Source organism: Corylus avellana, chromosome 7, assembly GCF_965113065.1.
Source record: "Corylus avellana chromosome 7, dhCorAvel1.hap1.2, whole genome shotgun sequence".
In the NCBI taxonomy this organism is placed as follows: Eukaryota; Viridiplantae; Streptophyta; class Magnoliopsida; order Fagales; family Betulaceae; genus Corylus; species Corylus avellana.
In genome coordinates this window covers 8,727,071-8,751,252 of record NC_142496.1, presented here as the reverse complement: position 1 = coordinate 8,751,252, position 24,182 = coordinate 8,727,071, and the positions used below count along the sequence as shown (strand labels likewise).

General features: G+C 32.8%; 1 protein-coding gene across 2 annotated transcripts; it reads left to right on the top strand.

Moving 5' to 3' along the window:
- Window positions 1-5,998: 5,998 nt before the first annotated feature.
- Window positions 5,999-10,196, top strand: LOC132185854 (glycosyltransferase BC10-like). 2 transcript variants are annotated; one of them, XM_088518402.1, is made up of 3 exons: window positions 5,999-6,253; window positions 6,335-6,640; window positions 9,555-10,196. In XM_088518402.1, exons 1-3 carry the CDS (start codon window positions 5,999-6,001, stop codon window positions 10,194-10,196), a joined length of 1,203 nt encoding a protein of 400 aa, XP_088374528.1. The 2 variants fall into 2 exon arrangements, with proteins under 2 accessions (XP_088374528.1, XP_059455637.2); XM_059599654.2 differs by having other exon boundaries at window positions 5,999-6,640.
- The last annotated feature ends 13,986 nt before the right edge of the window (window positions 10,197-24,182 follow it).

Sequence of the window (24,182 nt, the reverse complement as noted above, 5' to 3'; positions counted from 1 at the left end):
ATAGTGGGGATTAAGATATGACATGCCACATGTCCTTCTTGCCTGCCCGTGAAAAGCCATGCAATCACATACTCAAAACATGCAACCAACTACATACAAATCATACATCCAATACGATGAAACATGCAACCGACTCTCTTGTCTTGAAAACCTGGCCAGATGACACAATGATTTTTATTTTTATTTATTTTTTAAAAAAGAATCTCATATTTTCTTATTATTAATTATTTCAATCAGAAACAAAGGAGGATGCAATGATGCATTGTGAGAAATTCTGATGACTCACACATTTATAAATTATAGGAAACAGACTAATTAGATAATTTGATTGATGACTCTTGTGAGCAATTAATATATATATTTATATAATTTCTAGGTCTATTTTCAAAGGCATTTTCAAGTTTCAGTTTCTGTGGGTCATCAGAATTATGTTTTGTGAATATAATATTGACTGTACATGCTCGCACATCAAAGGCTATTAAAATATAATTTGACCGCAATGGAATTGCTAACCTCCAATAGTTTATCCCTCCATGAGCCAATCACAAAGAAGATCTCTCGTGGAATTGCTAAAATATCATCATTCAATCGGGTTTGAGGTTTTTACCGTTGACTAAGCCCATTTTATTATTGATTCTCAACAGATGGATGTGCTATTCTATTATAGTCACACCGGCCCACATAAAATAGTCAAGCTGATCACCCCAAAAGTTTTTTATTTGGAGGAAATTATCCTTTCCCCTATGAATTACCATGCGATGACCATTTCCCCCATCAACTACCAACTTTACATTACGACCCCATCAAACTATCATTTTGTTACCAAAATCCCTATTCCGTCAGTTAAGGTCATTAAGTCAGACGGTCAACATGTGAACAGTGTCATAAACAATACTGTTGACCGTCTGACTTAATGGCATTGACTGATGAAAATGGGGTTTTGGTAATGAAATGGTAGTTTGATGGAGTCGTAATGTAAAGTTGGTAGTTGATGGGGGGAAAATGGTTATCGCATGATAGTTCATAAGGGGAAAGGATAATTGCTGACCGTGATCATAAATAGTAGCACTTACCTGATGGGAGCTGCATAGGACAGGGCCTAAATGGTGGGCATGCGAGCAATAGTCTGATCCAGCCCCATCATGACATCAATAAAATTCAAAGTTTGATGAAGCATTAAAAATTTAATGAAGCATACAAATTTAAGAAATTTGTATGCTTTAAATTTCTTATATGAACTCATACAAAATATGTTGAACCATACAAAATGTTGAAAATAAATTAAAGAGAGAAAGCATACAAAATATGTTGAACCATACATATTGAACCATACAGTTCAATATGTTGTCACATTAAGAATTGCGCTTCATTAAATTTGTATGAGTAATGCTTCACTTGATTTCTCTAATATTTTCTCAATGGTTAATGCATAAGAAATGTTACACCTCTTAAATTTTTTCTCTAAAGTATGGTTTTGAAATGATGTGTTAGTAACACATTTTCTAAAATTGATAATCGCAAACACAGCTTGGGAAGTCATAAAGGACCAGAAGTATGCAAAATTTAATTGCATGCTCGTACATGGCACGAGGATGAAACTGAATGTTCCAAAATTTCATTCAATTTATTCACCAACTCATTAATAGTATGTTTAGCTTTAATTTGCACAATTTGCTTGAATGAATTTCCAGGAAGTTTCATGCTCGTACTATTCTGAGAGCCAAGTTGACTGTCATGTCTTCCCTGAAATTTCTGTCTACTCCTTGCAATACTCTAAACATTGATGTTAATTTGTTTTTACAAGTGGATGGTCAAGTCTTCTTTGAAGTTTTGGTCCAGACCTCATAATTTCACACAACCACCTCGGGGGTGGCTCACCACCACTCCCTTTCTTTCTCAAAAAAATTTAATTATTAATTAATTATTTAAGTTTTTGATTTCTTTAATTTTTGATTTATTTATTTTTTAAAGAGTGATATTTTTATTAATGTTGACATAGCACACTAACACAATAATTCTTGTCCATTTTTGTTTTCTTGAAATAGGAGAGGGGAAAGAGAAATATATATATATTAAAATAAGGTATAAGGAATCACTTTTGGTTTCTTACACATTGGAAACACGGTAGTAATACTTGAGGGTTGGTTAAATATAAAGAATCTGATATGCGTAAGTTTTTGTGATTTTTTTTTTTTTAAATTTCTACACATAAGAAAGAAAATGGCATATAGGGGCATCTATTGTTAGCGTTCTAATGAGAAGGAATCTGAGGATGGTAATTGATTGTGAGGATGAGTGTGGTCAATAAGTTTCTCTTAATTTTTAATGCTTCATTTTTTTAGACCATTGAACCACCACGTCCTCGATGGTTCACCCCAAAAGTTTGTGTGAGTTTATTTATTGATATTATATAATTGCTCATCTAATGCTTCAGTTTTCCATCTCTATCCCCATTCCCTTTCTTAACTTGATTTTTGTTCTAATATATATTTAAATTCAGGACGCATACGAGTATATATTAATTTAGAAAAAATCAATATTTATGGTCGATTATTACAAAGGTTAATTATTCTAATTTTGTTACAAATTAATATGGTGCCATTTACATGACAACTCACTTGTAATCATATATTGTTAGAACTTTTGATTTGTTTTTTTTTTTTTTTTTTTAATACTTATAACTAGTTCATAATTACAAGAGTTAATGATATATTATGGCAATTAGGAAAATGAAGCAGCAGTATCATATGAAGATAATAAAGGTGGATGTGCTTCAACCTTAAACCAATGAGAAATGATAAAGGCACAATTTTGGTTAAACTTTTTTCTTATGTGGTCATTTTTTTAAAAAAACAAAATTAAAAATTAAAAAAATTTCTTAAGCAATAACATCCTATGTGGTCATTTTTTTATTTGGTATTTTTTTTAATGGAAAATGTATTTTTCTTCATAATAATGACCATTTTTTTTTATTGACAATTTTTACGAAGAAAAATACCACTTTAAAAGAAAATACCAAAAAAAGGACCACATAAGATGTTATTGTTTCAATTTTTTTTTTTGAAAAAAAATAAAAAATAAGAAAAAAGTTGGACCAAAGTTGTGAATATATATAATAAATTTTTTTTTTGACATGTCAGCACAAGGGAAAGAGAAAAGAGAAGAGTGAGCTTCGAAGTAATAATCTCCGCTTTACCAAACATGATTTCAGCTGATTGATGAGCTACTCCCTAGGGACAATATAATAGAAATTAGACATCGAATAACAAAATCTTTCACGAAATTCAAGCCCTGTTAAGCCAGAAGTCACTCTCATATTACAAAGAGGATGGAAAAATAAATGCCTAATTTGGTAATATGTCTCTAAATACACTTTTTTTTTTTTTTTTTTTAATAGCTCCCACATAAAATTTTTTTTTATTAAAAAAATACAAACCTTACTAAAAGGCAGGCACTTCTTCCATTTATATTTCGTTACAACAACACTTTTTTTTTAAAAAAAAAAAAAAAAAAAAAACACTTTTCAAAAGCATATATTTTTCCTTTTCTCAATCTATTGGCGTCGAACCACGTAGAAAGAAAAGGTGGAGACAAGGATGCAAACTCAGAGGAGGCGGGGAGCAGGAGTAAAGCGTTCAAAACCCTTTCCACAAAGTGCACCGGCGGCTTACAAAAAGCCACACAAAAGAAACAAATTAAGGAAATAGTATCTTTTAGACTATTTTTTATTTATTTATAAATAAATAAAAATAACTTCCTTTTCATACCGGATAAGGTAACCTGTTTTAAATATTTATTTATTTATTATTATTTTTTTAAGTAACTAACATAAAATAAATACCTAAAATACACTACTCATTATTATTATTATTTTTTTAAAAGAAAAAAAATAAGAAAAAAAATCATTGAGAAAACTGAAACTCGGCCGACAAATTGACAAAGTGAAGAAAATAGATTGATATGAATTGAGATGTGAACATCTCACTGAGTACCGATCCACCCAACTCTCCGGAAAACTCAAATCGTGTTATCTTGTCCTTTCAAAGAAAATCCCCCCAACCCAACAAAATAAACGCTAATTCTTTTGTTGAAATCATGCAATAATCATAAACGGAAATGGAAACAGGCTTAGAAAAAGAAAATTAAACCCCAAAAATAACCACGTACAGGATGAGAAATAAGAAAGGTTGTATCATGCATGGTGGGAATCTAAATAAAAATATAATCTGATAATTAATTATCACCTAATATAAAATCCATCAATCCAATTTCTAAAAATTACTATATATATATCCATTAAGCATACGGGAAGTACATGCTTCTTTTTTTTTTTTTTTTTAAATATTATTATTAACTAATGATATTAGAAAAAAACATATTCGAGAAGATAATAACTTCAATCAGGTCATAGTGTAAACGGAGTATTTTGCACCTCCAATTATAGGAGGTAGATATCTGAACTTAAAACACCATATATATATATATATATATATATATATATATATATATATATATATATATATATAACCCTTTACACCAATTTTCCTTCTATTGACAAAATACTTCATAGACAAAGTATCCTTTTATAAAACCAACAGAGCTACCGTCTTGATTAGTTTTGGAAACTTTTGTGTTCTCATGAGGGTTAGGTGGTGGGTGGCAGGCGTTGGGTTATAAGTTATAATGGATAGAAAAATCTATAGGATTGATTTGAATTAAATATACGATGTTTTCATCTCTATTGTATTTAATTTAGTATTTTTACTTGATGTGTCAAATTTCTATTGAAGACAATTAAATGAGGTTTTATACCACATCTTGATAGAATGGGCTTTGGATGAGAAACATATATATGCTTCTTACATGGCAGGGCACACATGGAAATATATAACTAAATTGAAAGAATTTTCTTACAATATAATTTATAGGAAGTTTTTGTAAATTATAACCCAATAAAAAGAGAAATCGACCGTTGTAAAACATATTAAAAAAAAAGAAAAAAACTTCCTTAATAAAACTAGAAACGATTTGGTGTGATAATTAAAACGCTAATGAAATGAAGGCAACAAATCCCAAATGAAACATCTTATAATTACGCACACCATTTAATGCACGCGTCTTCCTGGTTTCACACTTTCACATTTAACTCCCCAACTAAATGAGCTACCTAAGCATGAAAAATGCACAATTTTTTTAGTCTAATTTTGGTCTAATTTTTCTCTTATTTTTTTTTATTTGAAAAATGTACAATTTTAGTCTTTTTTTTTTTAAAAAAAAATAAAATAAAAAAAATTCTAAAGCAATAACATTGTATACGGTCTTTTTTTAGTTGGTATTTTTCTTCATAAAATGGTTTTTTTTTTTTTTTTTTAAAAAGGTCATTATAATGAAGAAAAAGACCATTTTTTTATAAAAAAACTACCAAATAAAAAAAGGACCACGTAGGATAGGGTGTTATTGCTTCAGAATATTTTATTTTTATTTATTTATTTATTTTTTTTAAATAACCCAAAAGACTGCCTTTTATCATTTCTCCAACTAAATAAGCTTCTTTTTTTTGACATGTAACTAAATAAGGTTCTGGTGTCTGTGAGTGGCTTGCAAATTTTTGAGGGCACTCTCAACTTAATTGTCGGTTGAGTCGAATATTGTCACGTTGATAAATACTATCCAACAAAAACAATAAAAAAAAATTATTAGTACGAGGAGCCTAATTAATTCACAATTAATGTCAAAAAAAAAAAATACAAATTTATTTTTATATATGGCACTGCTAAATCATCATTAATTAATTATATAAATATATATATATATATATATAACCAGTGCCAGTGCCAGTGCAGATCGATTTATTTAAGAATCTTTTTCTGCCTAGAGAAGCCCAAACTTCGTGCTCTCTCCATTAAAAAGCCAAATTAAACGTTACTTCATTGGAGAAGAAACAACAAAGAAACAATATCTCTTCTCTCTCTCTCTCTGTGTCGCTCGGCCGCCATAGATGAAGAATTACAAGCTCCAACAAGGCTCACCGCCGCCAAATAATAAGCTCTTCAATGCGCAAATGCATCTCCAGAATCTTGTGTTTTATTTTCTTCTCTTTTGCTCAGGTTTAGCGCTTGGACTTACGCTAAGTTTCTATCTTAGAGATTTCTCCTTCAACTTGCAACTCAACCAGCTTTTTGATCTTCCGGCGACTGCTCCACCGGAGCTAGCTCTTCCTCCATTGCAGACCAAGACGAATCTCACCCTGGTCGTGTCTCCTCCTCCTTTACAAATGACCAATCCGAATCTCACCCGGGTCGGGTCTCCTCCTCCTCCATTGCAAATTACCAAGAACAATCTAATCCGGGTCGGGTTAAAACAATACTTGAAACCGCCAAGTGCTATGCACGACATGAAAGACGAGGAGTTGTTATGGAGGGCTTCAATGGCGCCTAGGATTCGTGAATTCCCGCTGAAGCGGACTCCGAAAGTGGCGTTCATGTTTCTGACAAAAGGGCCGCTGTCTTTGGCCCCCCTGTGGGAGTTGTTCTTCAAAGGACACGAAGGTCTTTATACCATTTACGTGCACCCCAATCCATCTTTCAACGGAACGGTGCCGGAAGATTCCGTTTTTCATGGCCGGAGGATCCCAAGTAAGGTCAGTACGTAAATATCACTCTTGGATTCTTTCTTCTGTCTTCTTCTTCTTCTTAATTTACGTCTTCCTCTTAATTTACGTTAATTATATGTCGGTCTCATTCATGTATGATCTAATCAATATATACCAAACATTTTTAAACCAAAAATTTAAATATATAGAATAATATATACAGCAATTAATATTGCTTAATTTCCGGCACTTACCCATAACAAATAAATATACTATATATAACATCACATATTGCCTTTCCATTTCCTTTACATCCTTCAATTCTATCCATTTGAGAAATGTTATTTACTATTCCCCGTTATAAGGGTTATTATACAATTAAATGACGTAACAATAAATTTTTTTACAAGGGTTTGTTGATTCAAATATTTATTTTCACTTTTACATGTTATTTTTATTTTTATTGTAGGAGTTGGTTTAAAATTGCGTTATAACCGTAAAAAGTACTTTTAATATATAATAAGCTGTGACCAATAAAAAGCTGTTATATTTGGTAAAAAAATTTCAAAAGTAATTCCTTGACGTTTTTCATTTGAAAATTATGAAAACGTATTTTTAAGAAAAGTTTAAAAATTAACCTTTCTAAAAAGCTAATTTTGACTTTAAAAGCTCTATTTTTTAATGCAATCTCAAAAGTGCAATATTTCTCAGAGAATTTTACTCCCGCTGCAAAAGTTTTCGGTGGGTTCTTGCTATATAAATATATACATAGAGGCATTTTCTAGTTATAGAGTATGTTTGGGATTATGTTTGAGAAATAAAGTTTTTAAGTTAAAAATCGCATTTTGGCAAAAGCTTCATTTTTAAGCTTTTGCCAAAAGTACGTATTGTCTATTGTTAGACCCTTAAAAGCACTTTTAATTTTTTTTTACTACACAAGTGTTTTTTTTCTTCAAACAAACTTTTTGAGTGTTAAACGCATTTTTAGACCTCTCAAACGCACACCAAAACAGGCCCATAGACTTATTTTAACAACGTTCATGACATTTTTGTATGTCAAATCAAACCCTAAAATACAGAGTAAGAACCATTTGCTTCATTTCTTTGCATTGTTTTTTTAGTAAAGCAGAGAAGATTTTCTTGACGTTGAGATGAAGTACAAGGCGTACCTCGTAATATGCCTTGTTAGTTGGCATGTGATGCTAGCTGCATACAAGTAGCATATATATAATTAGTCCCATTAACGTTTACTAATTAATGAACTTATTGACAAATTCTATGCTACATATATGTGTATAAAATATATATAAAGTTTTAATATATGATATCATGGTGATATTCTTTCTCTTCATTTAATATTGACCAAGTTCTCTTCTAAGTTGAAGCAACGTACAATAATTGCATATGACCATCCTTGGTTGGAGCAAGGTGCAATATTATTTTTTTGCCCAACCTTAATACTTGTCAAAACATGAGAATTCCGAAAGATATGTCTATGTGAACCTCATGACTTCTTGTGTGGGAATTACTTGTAAAATATTCAAGTTTGGAAAAGTCTAATAATTAAAAATAAAAACGTCTTAGTTAATTACACCCCTAGTTATATATACACACATATATACCTTATACTTTACATTTGGACAAATTAAATATTTTTTGCTTTTCAAATAAGTTATCTTGAAGATATTTTTACGAGTAATGTTACTCTTTACACTTAATAATTTTTTATTATTTAAAAGTACCTGACATGAAAAATTACGTAAAGTACATTAAATTAGCCTCTATAAAATAAATATAATAATTAAATAGATGTAAAGAATATTATTCTTATATTAATTTTTTCTCCAATGCTGATGCAAATGCATTAACCCTACTAAATGCGATGCCTACTTGTTCTACATTCCACAATAAAGAGGTGTGGCCGTAGAATTTTGGAAATTTCCTTCTTCCCAAACAAAAAAGATACGTTTTACAATTAAGAGTATTTATTTTGGATTTAAACCTAGGAAATGCTAAGTATTCTTTTAGTGTTATCTTGGTGTTCTTCTAATTGTGATGTGGCTTTTAAAATTATCTTTGAATTTGAGATTATCATTATTAACTTTTAATCTATTGGTGATTTTAAAAGCCACATCACAGTTGGGAGGACACTAGAAGAATACTTAGCATTTCTCTTTAAACCCCCCTCAGATTTTCTAAAACAGAGATTCTGATATTCTAAAATCTGAGACATCTATTTCATCTAACAATTTAAACAAATACAAAAGTTTGTATATTACCAAGCTAATTAATTTTAGCTTTCAATATGTCAAACCCACTTACCTTGGCAACACAAACTTCTGCATTTGATAGTCTATTTTGTTTATTTGTCACAATATTTGCCTAGTTGGTTTTCCATTATCAGCCTACCTTAATTATATGAGATTTAATTTGCCTATTTTGTTTTAGCTTTTTTTACCCCACAAAATATATACGACACCTTTGATTTTTCTTTTTCCTCGTAGAAAAAGATTTATGATACAAAAAGAAGATAAGAAAGACTGGCTTTGGGTGGCAATCTGTTTCATTCATTGCTTCGATTCTACTCCTTTTCCAACCTCAAAAGAAAAACTAGCTTTTTAACATTCTTTTCTTCCTTCTGTCTTTCGTGTGCCAAAAAATTAAAGGCAGCAAAAATGTCCATTTTTTTTTTTTTTTGGTTATTAGCAAAAAAAAAAAAAAAAAAAAAACTTAACCCTTTTCCCTTTTTAATAAGAAAAAGAAAGGAAAAAAAAAAATCCATTTGAAAACTGATTTTATTTGCATTTTAGAAGCAAGTCTTTTGTTTGCACGCAAACTAAGGCCTTTAAGTTCAAATTATTTGGGATCGTTGATTGGGCCAAGATTCAACTTGGACCAAGTGGGCTGCTTTTTGATTTGCTACTTTTGGGCCTACTTTAACCCTGTCCTTACAATGATTCAGGTGGTGAGATGGGGAGAGTTTAACATGGTCGAAGCGGAGCGCCGCCTGCTAGCCAATGCACTGCTCGACTGGTCGAACCAGCGGTTCGTCCTCCTCTCGGAGTCGTGCATTCCTCTATTCAACTTCTCCACAATCTACAACTATCTCATGGGCTCCAAAAAAACATTTGTGGAGGCCTATGACTTACCAGGCCCAGTGGGCCAAGGCCGGTACAATCCTAAAATGAGGCCCACAATAAAGCTCGAGCAATGGCGGAAAGGCTCCCAATGGTTTGAGATGGACCGTGAGCTGGCCATTGAGGTAGTTTCCGACAAAACATATTTCCCGTCGTTCGGGAGATATTGCGTGCCCTCGTGTTACGCGGACGAGCACTACTTGCCGACGTTTGTGAGCATCCGATTTTGGAGAAGGAATTCAAACAGGACTTTGACTTGGGTCGACTGGTCAAAGGGCGGACCCCATCCGTCTAGGTTTCTAAGAACAGATGTGACCGTTGATTTTTTGAAGATGTTAAGGCATGGTAGCCGTTGTGAGTATAACGGGGAGAGCACCAATATTTGCTATTTGTTTGCAAGGAAGTTCACTTTGCATGCTTTGGATAGGTTGTTGAGGTTTGCACCAAAGCTCATGCAATTCAATTGATTTGCATACATTGTAGGGATAGGTTGATGTTGAACATTCCATCGTACATAAATGAACGACATTCGGGCGCAAAAAAGGAATTTTTACACTATTGTTTTTACAAGAATTTTTGTTTATTTAATTAGAGCATTTAATTTGAGGGAAACTTTACTTAGGTCTCTTGAATTTTCATGCGTTTTGAAAAGACTTCACAAAGTTGAAAAATTCTCAATTTCACCCATCGAACTTCTAATTTGATGCAATCTACCCATTCTGTTAAAGTTTGGCATTAAACATACGTTTAAATGGATGAAATGATATTTATACCTCTGAAACTTTTATAAATTTTTAAATTTACCCCTAATTTCACAATTAAATAATTAAAAAAAAAAGAGAGGAAAAGTTGAGGGTATTTTGGTATTTTTCATAGCTCTTCATTCGGATTTAACGCCAAATCGTAACGGATGGGTATATTGCATCAAATTAGGATCGAGTTTTTCTTCAAACTGGATTGGAAGAACTTCATCAAAATCAGTCTATAAAAATTACATGTGTCATTTGAACATGTAAGATGCACATGTTTTTTTAATAACATGGACAAAGTTGGAATAAATAATATTAAAAACTCATGTGTAGCTCACATGTTAATAAAAAAAGAACCCATGTCATTTTAATAGACTGTGATGAAGGAAGTTCCTCCAACCCAGTTTGGAGAAAAACTTTGTCTATCAAATTAAAAGTTTGGGAAGTGAAATTTGGAGTTTTTAAACTTTGGGATGTTCTTCTCAAAATCATGGAAGTTTAGAGGGAATTAGGATCCACTGGAGAATATTCAGTTAGCTATATTGGAGGGGTATTTTTGCCTTTTCAAAAAGTAAAATGACAATAATACTTATCAAATATAACTAACTGAAAACTCTCAAATTCATTTGAAATTGAGAAGATGTTGGTTCCTTGGTAGGGCCTTGTGCAGTTTACCCTTCAACTTGCCAATTTGGCCAATTATTGTGCACATGGGCTGCTGGGCAATGGATGCAATAGCAGCTAACACATTAGAGTAGCATTGTGATTCGTGTGTATCTAGTTGGAGGTGGGGAGCATAACCAGACAACATTTAAGGTGGTGGGACAAATTTTGAAAAAAAAAAAAAAAAAAAAAAAAATCAGGGGTAAAAAGTTAGTTTTGGGAGACATTTCATAAAAAATCATAAATTTTAAGAATAATTTTTCCAAATTTTGGAGGAACATTAGTCTTCTCAAGCACCCTTGATTGGAGGGAAATTGTATAAAGTGTAAGTGCATGGATCATGTGGAACAATTGGCAATGATTATCGTTGTGTTTTTTTTTTTTTTTTTTGTCAATTCATTCAAGGAAGTCAAAAAATGCTGAATTTGCAGTTCATACTTAGATCTCGTCATGTGGAACAATTGGCAATGATTATCCTTTTTTTTTTTTTTGTCAATTCATTCAAGGAAGTAAAAAAATGCTGAATTTTCAGTTCACACTTAATTAGATCTCTATTCCAAGAAAACTGCTTTGGCATTTGATGGTATTGAAATACAATGTAAACGACATTTTTTTATTTTCTTTTGTCCTTTTACATGGTAAATTTATCCATTAAAAAAAAAAAAAAAGATTTATGTGTTTTCTTTTTCTACCATTTTTTTTTGGGGGGGAATATTACATATTTAGTCACGAGGGTTCACACTTATACCAAATTGATCCCTCAGGTTTCAAAAGTATCTTAAAGATATAAGTTATTTGTTCAAAATAGTCCATGCTGTAAGCTGTTTGACAGGAGGAGTTAAATGTAGACGTGGATCTATGTCACAACTCCAATTGACATAGTATTACTCGACAAGCTGATGGCTTCACATGTTATTAAAAATAAAAAATAAAAATAAATAAATAAATTAAAAGAAAAAGAAAAGAAAAAAATAAGGACCACTTGTCACTCGATTGGCGGCTGACGTAGCAGAAGACTAAGTAACTAATCAAAGAGTAGTGTATTTGATTCTGGAAAGAGAAGCATCTTTGTCTTCTACCTAAAAGATAAAAACAAACCCGCAAACTAAGCTAAAAGAAAGATAAAAACTCCGCATAGTATTTGATAGAAAATTCACTGATTTGATAATGATTCAATGAAAATAGTTTTGCATAATGAGTAATTCTAGAAGTCATTCTTGTGCCCTTCTTGAGTCTCTCCAAGAATGATGTGTAATTAAAATCACCATTTGATCAAAATTGAATAATGATCAATCACAAGTACAATGGTAATTTTAATCGCTACATCATTCTTGGAGGGACTCATGAGGAACATAAGAAGGACTTGTAGCATTACTCTTACATAATAATCTAGATTATTTATAGAATAGAAATCCTAATAATGTAGTAAATCTAAATCTAGTAGGGAATGTAAACATAATCTTAGTAGGGAAAGTAAACATAATCCTAGTAAAGAAAAGAAATCATAAAATAAAACTAAAACATAATTTTAGTAGGAAAAGAAATAAAATAAAACAAAAAACTTTTCTTTTTTTTTTAATCCTATTTCACATCCTACATCAGTGCCATCCCCTCATAAGAGGGTGACCGACTGCCCTTCACTGTTGGGGAGTGATTACCCCCTTAAAGATTGATGGTTGATCGCCTCTAATATTTTGTGGGGAAAGAGGAAAGAAGGAAAAAAAATACAAGAAAAATAAAGGGATGAGAAAGGATACATGCTTATGTCTAGGGGTGTAAACGAGGCGAGTTTGAGCAGATAATGCTTGTTCAAGTTTGGCTTGTTTAATTTTTTGTCGAGCTCGAGCTCGAGCTTGAGACGAGCCCCATTTCGTGTCCAAGCTTGGCTCACCAGGGTGGGTACCGAGCTTGAGCTTAAAAATTTTTGTCGAGCTTGAGCTCGGCTTGCATCAGATTATTTAAATTTTGTATTTAAGTATAAATAAAAAAAAAGATTAAAGAAACATAATAAACAAATTTTATTAATGATACGACTATTAAGGAAACAAGGTGAATATGAGAGATCGATCAAAGTGCAATCTAATAATAATAGTTACAAAAATGTGCAATCTTCTCTCATTTATAAGAAAAATAGCTCTAGTTGACCAATTTTGCAACTAAAATATGTTATAGTTTTAATAGATTAAATGCAATTTTATAAATTATAAGAAATTTATACTTAAGCTATAATAATATGATTAAGTATAATAAGTTTCCATTCAATCACATGATTAACAATTCAAATTGTTAATTCAACTAGCATTAGATACCATTTTGTTTTTTTTTTTGACATGTCCGGATAAGAGGGGGAGGGGGATTCGAACTAATGATAGCCGCTTCATTAGCCATTAGATACTTAATGGTTAGATCATTTTAAGATATGACCATATGATTAACTATTATCATTAAATTATAAGGTTAAATACCTTTTTGCTCCCTAGCATTTAGTTTTTATCACATGAGGTACTTCGGGTTTACATAAAAACCGAGATGGCAACTCCGTCAGAATTTCGTCCAAAATTTGACGGAAAGCCACGTCAGTACCATTGAAATATCGACACGTGTCCATATATTAATTAAAAATAGTAAATAAAAATTTTCAAATTAAAAATATTATAAAATTAGAAACTATATATATATATATATCTGTTTTGTGGCCAAGAAAGCTGCGGAAACGAAAAGAAAATCGCAATCACATTTCAGATTTTAGATATTCCTTACTTTGCGACAGCAGGAAAACAAAAAGAAGAAACTGAAGGGAGTTCCACTAGCCCAAATCAAAAGGCAACATCAAACACAAAACACCCATTATCTTCTCTTTTCCTTTTCCTCCATTTTCTCATCAGCCAAACGGAATCATTCCAACTCCATGAATTGATCACAAAAATGCGCTAAAAAGAAAAACATACATATTGGCCGAACCTGGGGTGGTTCAGCCACCCCCAAACCGACAAGGGGTGGCCGGCCACCCCTAAGGGCAAAATGGGGATGGCCAGCAATTTAAAAATTTTTATTTTTTAATAGTGCTAACGTAGCTAATTTAAAAATTTTCATTTTTTTAATTTTCTAATATTTTTAATTTAAAAATTTTTATTTTGTATTTTAAATTAATATATGGACACGTGTCTATTTTTTTAATGGTGCTAACGTAGCTTTCCGTCAAATTTTGGACCGAATTTAGACGGAGGTACTATCTTCGTTTTTATGTAAATCCGAGGTACATTCTATGATAAAAACTAAACCATTGGTGGCAAAAAATAAATTAAAACCACATGGGGCAAAAATGTATTTAACTCTAAATTATATATATATAGCTTTCCGTCAAATTTTGGACCAAATTTAGACGGAGGTACTATCTCCGTTTTTATGTAAATCCGAGGTACATTCTGTGATAAAAACTAAACCATTGGGGGCAAAAAATAAAGTTTAACCACATGGGGCGAAAATGTATTTAGCTCTAATATATATATAAATTAATATGTAAATATATAAATATATATGAGTCGCACTAATAAGCGAGTCGAGTCCTTATACGAATATGTTTATGAACTTTAAACGAGCAAGCCGAGTTTTATACGGGTATGTACCATTTAATAATTGAGTATAGTTTTATGTCCATGAACGGCTCATTTAATAATTGAGTTGCGCACGCTCTGAGCTTTATCGAGCCGAACCCGGGTAAGCTCACGGGTAGCTTTGTTCGTTTACAGTTTTGCTTATGTCTAAGATAGAACAAACATTTCCAATCCTTAAATATGATATTGAGGTGGTAACACCAGTATTTCAAGTTAATTAATTTGTTGATGCTACTTGGAGAAATGAGAGCACCTTCCTCACCAAGCACAAAAGGGGAAGCGATGGTCAGCGGAAGACTAAGGTAACTAATCAAAGAACATCGTCTTTGATTTTGTAAGGAGAAGTATCTTTGTCTTCTACCCCAAAAGATAAAAGAAGCCCGCGGGCTAAAAGAAATATAAAACTCTGCAGAGTATTTGAGAGAAAATTCTCAGATTTGATAATAATTCAATGAGTGAGTTTTAGATAATAAAGTAGTCTATTTATAAAAGAGAAATACTTGTAGAGAAAGTAAATATAATCCTACTAGTAATAGTAAATCTAATCCATTTCAAAAAAAAAAAAAAAAAAAAATAGTAAACCTAATCCTAGTAGCAATAGTAAACATAATCTTGATAAGAAAAAAAAAAAAATTAAAGCAAATCTAACCCTATTAAGGAAATGAAAAAATAAAATACTAATAAAATAAAATAAAATCCTAATATAAAATTGACAATCAGCGGGAATTGTGACAATCTTTCCTTTTGTACTTCCATTGTTTAAGAATGGGTAAAATTCTGATCAAGCGGCACTGCTCCAATATTATTTTTGATATTTTCCTTAGTGTCGTTTTTACTGAAAATATAGATAAATATCGTCCTACATCAAACAGCCCTACTTGAAAAAATAACTCGTCCTTGAGTTTTCTTTGGGACATGGCCTCCGAAGAAAAAGATTTGGAGAAATCTGCATAGATAGCACCAAGACATGATTTTTCCTTTTCTTCTACTTCTAGAAAAATTCCTCCAATGATTTCTTCATGGATGTCATCTTCAACTTCACCATTTTCTTCAAAAGAATCATTAATTTTTGTGGTGATAGTTATGAGTTGCACATGTGGTGTAGGTGGTGGTGGCTGTTCTTCCACTAGTGTAGCTGTTAGAACAAATAGTTGTGGCTGCAAAAAAATTTTCTCTGACGGCAACTCCAAATTAATAGTATCAACATCCTTTTTACCATAATTAATATTTTCTTCATAGACAGAGTGCCTATTTGGATATTTATGAATACGGTTACGGACATGTCGAATGTGTTTTATGTCATCATCAAGGAATCTGTCAACATAAGGATAGTGAACGGGTTTCCTTCGGATCCCATAGTCATCTTGGGCATCCCATTGATTCCAAAGGGGCACGCATCTGCATGCATTCAAACGTCTCCCACAATGGGCGCATCTCCTATTGCATAGCCCGCATCGTCTACTAGAGCTCTTGGAATTTGGTTCTCAAAGGAGCCTCTGATCGTTGGTAGTCAGATCTCGAAATGATGTCTCTCACGAACGGCGTCGTTATAGAAGTTGTTGTTGTAGTATAAGTTGGCCATCGAATCCGGATAATGCCGGCTCGGATACCCCATGAATTTGGCTCTCGAAAGAGTCCCTCCCCTACAAGCCGTGTTATTGGAGAAGTTTGTCACCGTTGCGCTGATTGGTCATGATCAGGATAAAGCATGCTCTGATACCAACTGACGTAGCAGAAGACTAAAGTAACTAATCAAAGAGCAGCGTCTTTGATTCTGTAAGGAGAAACATCTTCGTCTTCTACCCAAAATATAAAACAAGCCCACAAGCTAAAAGAAATATAAAACTCGGTAGAGTATTTAAGAGAAAATTCTCAGATTTGATAATAATTCAATGAGTGAGTTTTACATAATAAACTACCCTATTTATGGAAGATAAATACTTGTAAAGAAAGTAAACCTAATCCTAGTAGTAATAGAAACATAATCCTAATAAGGAAATGCAAAAAATTAAAGCAAATCTAACCCTATTAAGGAAAGAAAATAAAGCACTAATAAAACAAAGTAAAATCATAATATAAAATTTACAATAAACAGGAATTGTGACAATCTTTCATTTCGTAATTCTATTGTCTGAAAATTGGTAAAATTCTAATCAAGCGGCATTGCTCCAATATTATTTTTTATATTTTCTTTATTTTCGTTTTTACCAAAAATATAGGTAAATATCGTCCTACATCACATGTCCACGAACGGCTCATTTAATAATTGAGTCGCCCACGAGCTGAGCTTTATAGAGCCGAGCCCGAGCGAACTCACGGGTAGCTTTGTTCATTTACATTTTTGCTTTTGTCTAAGATAGAACAAATATTTCCAATCCTTAAATATGATATCGAGGTAGCTAGTAATAGCAGTACTTCAAGTTAATTAATTTGTAGATGCTACTTGGAGAAATGAGGCACCTCCCTGACCTGGCTCGGAAGGGGAAGTTGATGGTCAGCTTTGAGCATCTTTAAGTCATTATCTCCCAACTCCGAGTTGCTGTCCCATGGGGAGCAAAGGTGCGAGCCATAAGAGAAGCTATTCTTGAACAGATTTGAGGAGCGACAAGTTCAATCAAAGGTAAGACCAAAGACAGAATAGCTAAAACCAATGAATCTAGTACGACAAAATGTTCAAGGTTTGGAAGAACACAAGCGAAAAATCCTGACAAAAGAAAATACAAGAAAGTTTGGGAGTAATTACCCATCAGAGCCACCAAAAATGTTAAGGGAAAGATCACAAAAATTGAAACGACGATGGAAAGGAGGCATAAGTAAATGAAACATTGCAATGGGAACATAATTGAATATTTTCCGGTTAGATATATTTGATTGATATTTTTGTCATTTCATTTTTTGTAGAAATACAAATGCCCCTAAAATATAACTAATTCATGCTCTCCAGTTCTTTTTTTTTTTTCTTTTTTTTCTTTTTTGAGAAAAAAAATAACATTTCATTCAATAATACCAAGAGCATAAAGTTCTTCCATCATAGAGCAAAGCTCTGAAGCAACTATAGCATAAAGCTACAAGATTACCAGGTTTATTACAAGATTCGAAACCAATCCGCTAACCCATGACTAAAATCAGACTTATTACTAGATCTATGACAGACAGACTCAACCAAATGCATGGATAGCAATTATTCTCTGAGAGCGAAAAGACTCTCATGCCGAAACTCTTCCTCCCCGACCCGAAGGCGACATAGATCGAGTGAGAGAGGAAAGAGCCTTATTACAAGCCGAACAAAACAGGGAAAGTAAACAATACAGGGAAAAAACACATGCCAAAACACAAATACATCTTAAAGAAGCAATAGAACAGGGAGATAAAACAAGAAAAGAAACAGCACACTCCGATCACGCACACGTTGCGAACCGAAAACCGAAGGGGCGTTGGAAGCTCATCGCGGAGGGGACGCGTCGAAAGGCCCAACAGTGGACGGTGGGCGGTGAACAGGCGCAGAGAAGACCTACAAAGCAAGACCTAAAAACAACCACAAACAAGAAAAAAACGAAAAAGAAAAACAACAAGGAACCTCCAAAACAGGGAAAAAACAGGGAAAATGAGCACAAAGTGCAAAGACTGTAGCCGGAAGGGAGCCGGACCCGTGTAGGCCGGAAACCGCCGCGTATGGAGCATGGGAACTCGACTCAGTGGGGACGCATGAAAGAAAACCCTAATAGTGGTTAGCGAAGCGGAGACACAAGTCAGCGGCGACCACAGACAAAATCCGAACCCTAAGAAGCCAAAACAAGGCCAAGGAGCCCACTGCAGAAAATGAAGGCTGGGGAAGAAAAGTGGCAGGGAAGGGGCAAAAAGAGAGAAAAACAGAGGGAGAAAAAGAGCGGCAAGGAAGGGGAAGAGAGGAGGCACCGATGTTAGAGCATCAGGTAAATAACTAGCACCGGAGTGAGGAGGACGAGGGGAGGAGGGAGGCAGCCAAACGGCCAACCCTCCTCCCCTGTATGGCTGAAGGGTTTCACTTTTGTCTCTGGCGACTACAGAGAAAAGACACGGCTAGGGTTTCGCTTTATCTCTTCCATCTCTTGAACTAGAAATGATCCTAATGCAATGGGAATGATTGCCATAAGTGCTATTTACAAAAAAAAAAAAAAAAAAAAAAAAAAAAAAAATGAATGCCATAAGTGCCAATTTATAAAGAATTTATAGAGGGACACGTAGCCTCCAACTTCAAAGTTTCAAATGTAGAGTGTGTTGCAAGTTAAAAGCAAACATAAATTTCCTTTAAACCGCTCTAATGAATGCCGAGTGTTCTCGAGCATGTAAAAGACATATTTTCTTTGACATTTTTAATAATCATTGATTTTTGAGGAACTTAAACATATTAGATGACACTTGGCATTTATTAGAGTAGATTAAAGGAAATTTCCTGCAAACCAATTTGGGAGAAATCTGTGTCCTTTAAAAGCTGCAACCGAAAATCAGCGCATTTATATATAATGTTTCTCTAGGGGCGACTCAACTATTAGGCCAATTAGACGGCCGCTTAAACCCACTTTTAATAATGGATAACAAATATTTAATGCTATAATTATTGTCAATATATATATATAGTTTTTTGATTTCGGCCCTCAATTATTGAATGATCTATTGTACTAGTAAATATATATGGCATAAGGTGATGATATATTGACATATCATTTGGTAACTAAAATTTTGGTACACCTGGCATTCCTCTTAAGATCGATAAACAAGTACTATAGTTTCTACACCGCATATCTTCTATTGAAAATTGAGTAATTCTATAAATCCTCTTTGTATCTCTCTTAGAATTTAAAAAATGAGGTGACTTTTATAATCACCATTGAATAAAAATTTAATAGTAATCTATCATAAGCTCAATGATAATTTTAAAACCAACACGCCACATTATTTTTGAACAGAAAAAAAAACCCCTGTAACATGATATTATTGTGTCAAACAACGTGAATATGGTTTTGTGCACTTTTTGGTCCCCCTTTGATGATTTGAATGAGTACGTCCAGCTCGGTCCTGAAGAACGCGCGGCATGTTGAGGTGACCCACTATGCCTTTTTATTTGCTGTTCACATGCATATTCTGCACCAGACACATTCGTTAATTTAGTTGCAGTAGATGAAGAACACCAATCGATGAGGCGCACGTGACATTTGTTGAACAAATTGTGTAATTAATTAACCGCGTATGAATATCGCTGTTATGGGAAGTAGAGTTTATATATATATATATATGTTTCTGCAGAACCGCGTATCAATTATATATTCCGAGGTTAAGGGTATAATCTAATTAATATAGAATAATGAGTCAATGGCGGATACAAGGATTTCTGCACTTTTGTTGGTCCTCCTTTTTAGTCCAATCACCAATGAATACGTCGGACTCCGGCGTGGTCATGTTCAACAGCGCGGGATATGTACGTGGAGCCTGGAGGTGCAAACTTTGATGACCCCACCATATATCCCTCTTAATGCTCTCCACAAAAAAAAAAAACCCCAAGCAACTGGGCCACCCCTGCTTCTTTTATTTGTGGTGCACTGTACATGTGCACATTTGTTTTGATTGCACCAAAACTCAATGGTGATAAAATCTAAAAAATATTCTCAAAATGCTAGAGTTTATCTAGGGTTTAATACAAAATAAAGAAGAAACTCAACTCTGAAACTTTTTATTGATAAAAACGCACATATAATCAAAATATATATTCTTTGGTCTATAAAACATATATTTATAGGTCCCCAAATCCTAAACTTAATAATAATACGAAATAGAGTCGAAGTTGTAATTCTATAAGGCCTGTTCGAACGGGACATACCCTGTCAAGACGGGAACTAAATAAAAGTACATAAATTAAACATAGCGTCAGCTTTCCAATCTTCCTATTGCAGCCCGTTTTGACCAAGTAAAAATCGGAATTAGGCAAACCACATGAAACATGACTTTGTAGATCTTTGATTTAGCTTTCTAACACCACAAAGCTTGCTCCAATCAAAGGTCTGAAACTCTAGATATATATGACAAGTTTAGTAAAAGTCGTCAGGTGTGAATTTCCCCCTACATCAGTAAATAAATATTCGAAATTTCACAAAACCTTCTCAACTTCCACGCGTTTTGAAAGTACTTCCAAAGTTCAAAAACTTTCAATTAAGGGTATTGGTTTTGCAATTCCTTTCAATTACCCCATTCGGTAATAATTTTCTGTAAAATCTTGTCAAAATTCTCAAAATACCACTATTTTTTATTATAATAAAATAAAAGAAAAAAATTGTAAAGATTGAGATGTTTATTTTTTTTTATATAAAAAAATATTTGCAATTTTTTTGCAATATTAAAAAAAAAAATAAAAAAAAATAGGGGTATTTTTGACTATATTTAACAGAAAATCCTAACGGAAGAAGGCAACAGAAAGAAATTAAAAGTTCAATACCCTAATTGAGAGTTTTTAAAGTTTTGAAGTAGTGTTAAAACGAGTAAAAGTTCATTTGGGTTTTTCTGAAATTTCTCCAAATAAATAATAGGGGTAATTACCTTTTACCTCCATAAATTACAGCGCCTTGGTACTTTCCCCCAAAAACTACCAACTATGACACATGATCCTATCAAACTATTATCTTTTGACAAAAAGACCATTTCATCAGCCAAATGGGTTAAAATTAACGGTCAACAGTCATGTACAAGTCATGTGCCATTTTTTAAAAAAATTTCTTACACTTTTGCCCTCATTTTAAATTATTTTCAAGTGTTGGATTAGGGTTTAGGAGGGTATAAGCGTCATTTCTTGGACTAAAGTGAGGGCAAAAGTGGAAGAGAAAAATTTAAAATGGCACATGACTTGCACATGACCACATAGACAAGGATCTATGTCACAACTCGATTGACATGTGACAAGCTGATGGCTTGACATGTTAGAAAAAAAAAATTAAATATAAAAATTAAAAGAAAAAGAGATGAAAAAAATAAGGACTCTTCGTCACTTGATGAGGGCGACTGACGTAGCGGAAGACTAAGTAACTAATCAAAGAGTAGCGTCTTTGATTCTGTAAGGAGAAACGTCTTTGTCTTCTATCTAAAAGATAAAAACAAGCCTGTAAGCTAAGCTAAAAGAAAGATAAAACACCACAGAGTATTTGAGAGAAAATTCACTGATTCGATAATGATTCAATGAAAATAGTTTTACATAATAAGATAGCCTATTTATAGAAGAGAAAACCTAGTAATATAGTAAATCTAAATCTAGTAGGGAAAGTAAACCTAATCTTAGTAGGGAAAGTAAACATAATCCTAGTAGGAAAAGAAATAAAATAAAACTAAAACTATTTTTTTTTTTCAATCCTATTTCACGTCCTATATCAGTCTCCCCTTCTTCAAAAGAACTCGTCCTAGAGTTAAGTTCCCACTCCTTTGGCGGAGTACCAATCACTTCTTCCTGTAGGGGTCGAAATATTATCTTCCGACCGTTTCAAAAGATAATGTAGACATTGTTTCTGCCTTTGTATTGAGTGTCTACTTCAAATTGTCACGATCGCCCAAAGATTACATGACTTGCGTCCCATATCCACCACATCACATAAGATCGAGTCCAAGTAATGTTTACCGATTGAGAATGGAAAACGACATCTCTCTGATACCAACTGACGTAGCAGAAGATTAAGGTAACTAATCAAATAGCGTCTTTGATTCTGCAAGGAGAAGCATTTTTGTTTTCTAACCAAAAGATAAAAATAAGCTCGCAGGCAAAGACTAAGGTAATTAATCAAAGAGCGTCTTTGATTCTGTAAGGAGAAGCGTCTTCGTTTTCTACCCAAAAGATAAAAATAAGTCCACATGCTAAAATAAAGATAAAACTCCACAGAGTATCGAATTTGAGATAAAATTCTCTGATTTGATAATGATTCAATGAAAATAGTTTTAAATAATAAGTTAGCCTATTTATAAAAGAGAAATCCTAATAATATAGTAAATCTAAATCTAGTAGGGAAAGTAAACCTAATTTTAGTAAGGGAAGTAACATAATTCTATTAGGAAAAGAAATCATAAAATAAAACCAAAACATAATCTTAGTAGCAAAAGAAATAAAATAAAACTAAAACTTTTTATTTTTATTTTTTATTTTTATTTTATATATATATATCCTATTTCACATCCTACATCAGTGGCATCCCCTCAAAAGAGGGTGGCCGATTGCCCTTCATTGTTGGGGGGTGATCACCCCTTGATCGCCTCTCATATTTTGTGGGGAAAGAGGAAAGAAAGAAAAAAAAAAAATACAAGAAAAATAGAGGGAAGAGAAATGATACATGCTTATGTTTAGGGATGTAAACGATGCGAGCTTGAGCGGGTAATGCTTGTTTAAGCTTGGCTTGTTTAATTTTTTCTTGAGCTCAAGCTTGAGCTTAAAATATTTTTTCGAACTCGAGCTGAGTGCTCGAGCTCGAGCTCGGCTTGGCTTGCATCAGATTATTTAAATTTGGTATTTAAGTATAAATAAAAAAGATCAAAGAAACATAATAAACAAATTTTATTAATGATATGACCATTAAGGAAACAAGGTGAGTGTGAGAGATCTATCCAAATGCAATCTAATAATAATAATAACAAAAAAATTGCAATCTTCTCTCATTTATAAGAAAAATAGCTCTAGTTGACCAATTTTGCAACTAAAATATGTTATAGTTTTAATAGATTAAATGCAATTTTATAAATTTTAAGAAATTTATACTTAAGCTATAATAATATGATGAAGTATAATAAGTTTCCATTCAATCATATGATTAACAATTCAAATTGTTGATTCAACTAGCATTAGATGCTTAATGGTTAGATCATTTTAAGATATGACCATATGATTAACTATTATCATTGAATTATAAGGTTAAATACCTTTTTGCCCCTTGTGGTTTAACAAATTTATTTTTTGCCCCCTAGCGTTTAGTATTTATCACAAAAGGTACCTCAGGTTTACATAAAAATGGAGATGGTATCTTTGTTTAAATTCCGTCCAAAATTTGACGGAAAGCTATGTCAACACCATTAAAATATCGACACATGTCCATATATTAATTGAAAATACAAAATAAAAATTTTCTAATTAAAAATATTATATATATATATCTGTTTGGTGGCCAAGAAAGTTGCGGAAACGAAAAGCAAATCGCAATCACATTTCAGATTTTAGATATTCCTTACTTTGCGATAGTAGGAAACAAAAAGAAGAAACTTAAGGGAGTTCCACTAGCCCAAATCAAAAGGCAACATCAAACACAAAACACCCATTATCTTCTCTTTTCCTTTTCCTCCATTTTCTCAGCAGCCAAACGGAATCATTCCAACTCCATGAATTGATCACAAAAAAGCGCTAAAAAGAAAAACGTACATATTGGCCGAACCT

What these genes read in the sequence shown, in the direction of transcription:
- LOC132185854 (XM_059599654.2), top strand. Translation starts at nt 5,999, where the DNA reads ATGAAGAATTACAAGCTCCAACAAGGCTCACCGCCGCCAAATAATAAG. An exon ending in GCCGGAGGATCCCAAGTAAG is followed by an intron (nt 6,641 to 9,554) that starts GTCAGTACGTAA and finishes ACAATGATTCAG; the next exon opens with GTGGTGAGATGGGGAGAGTT.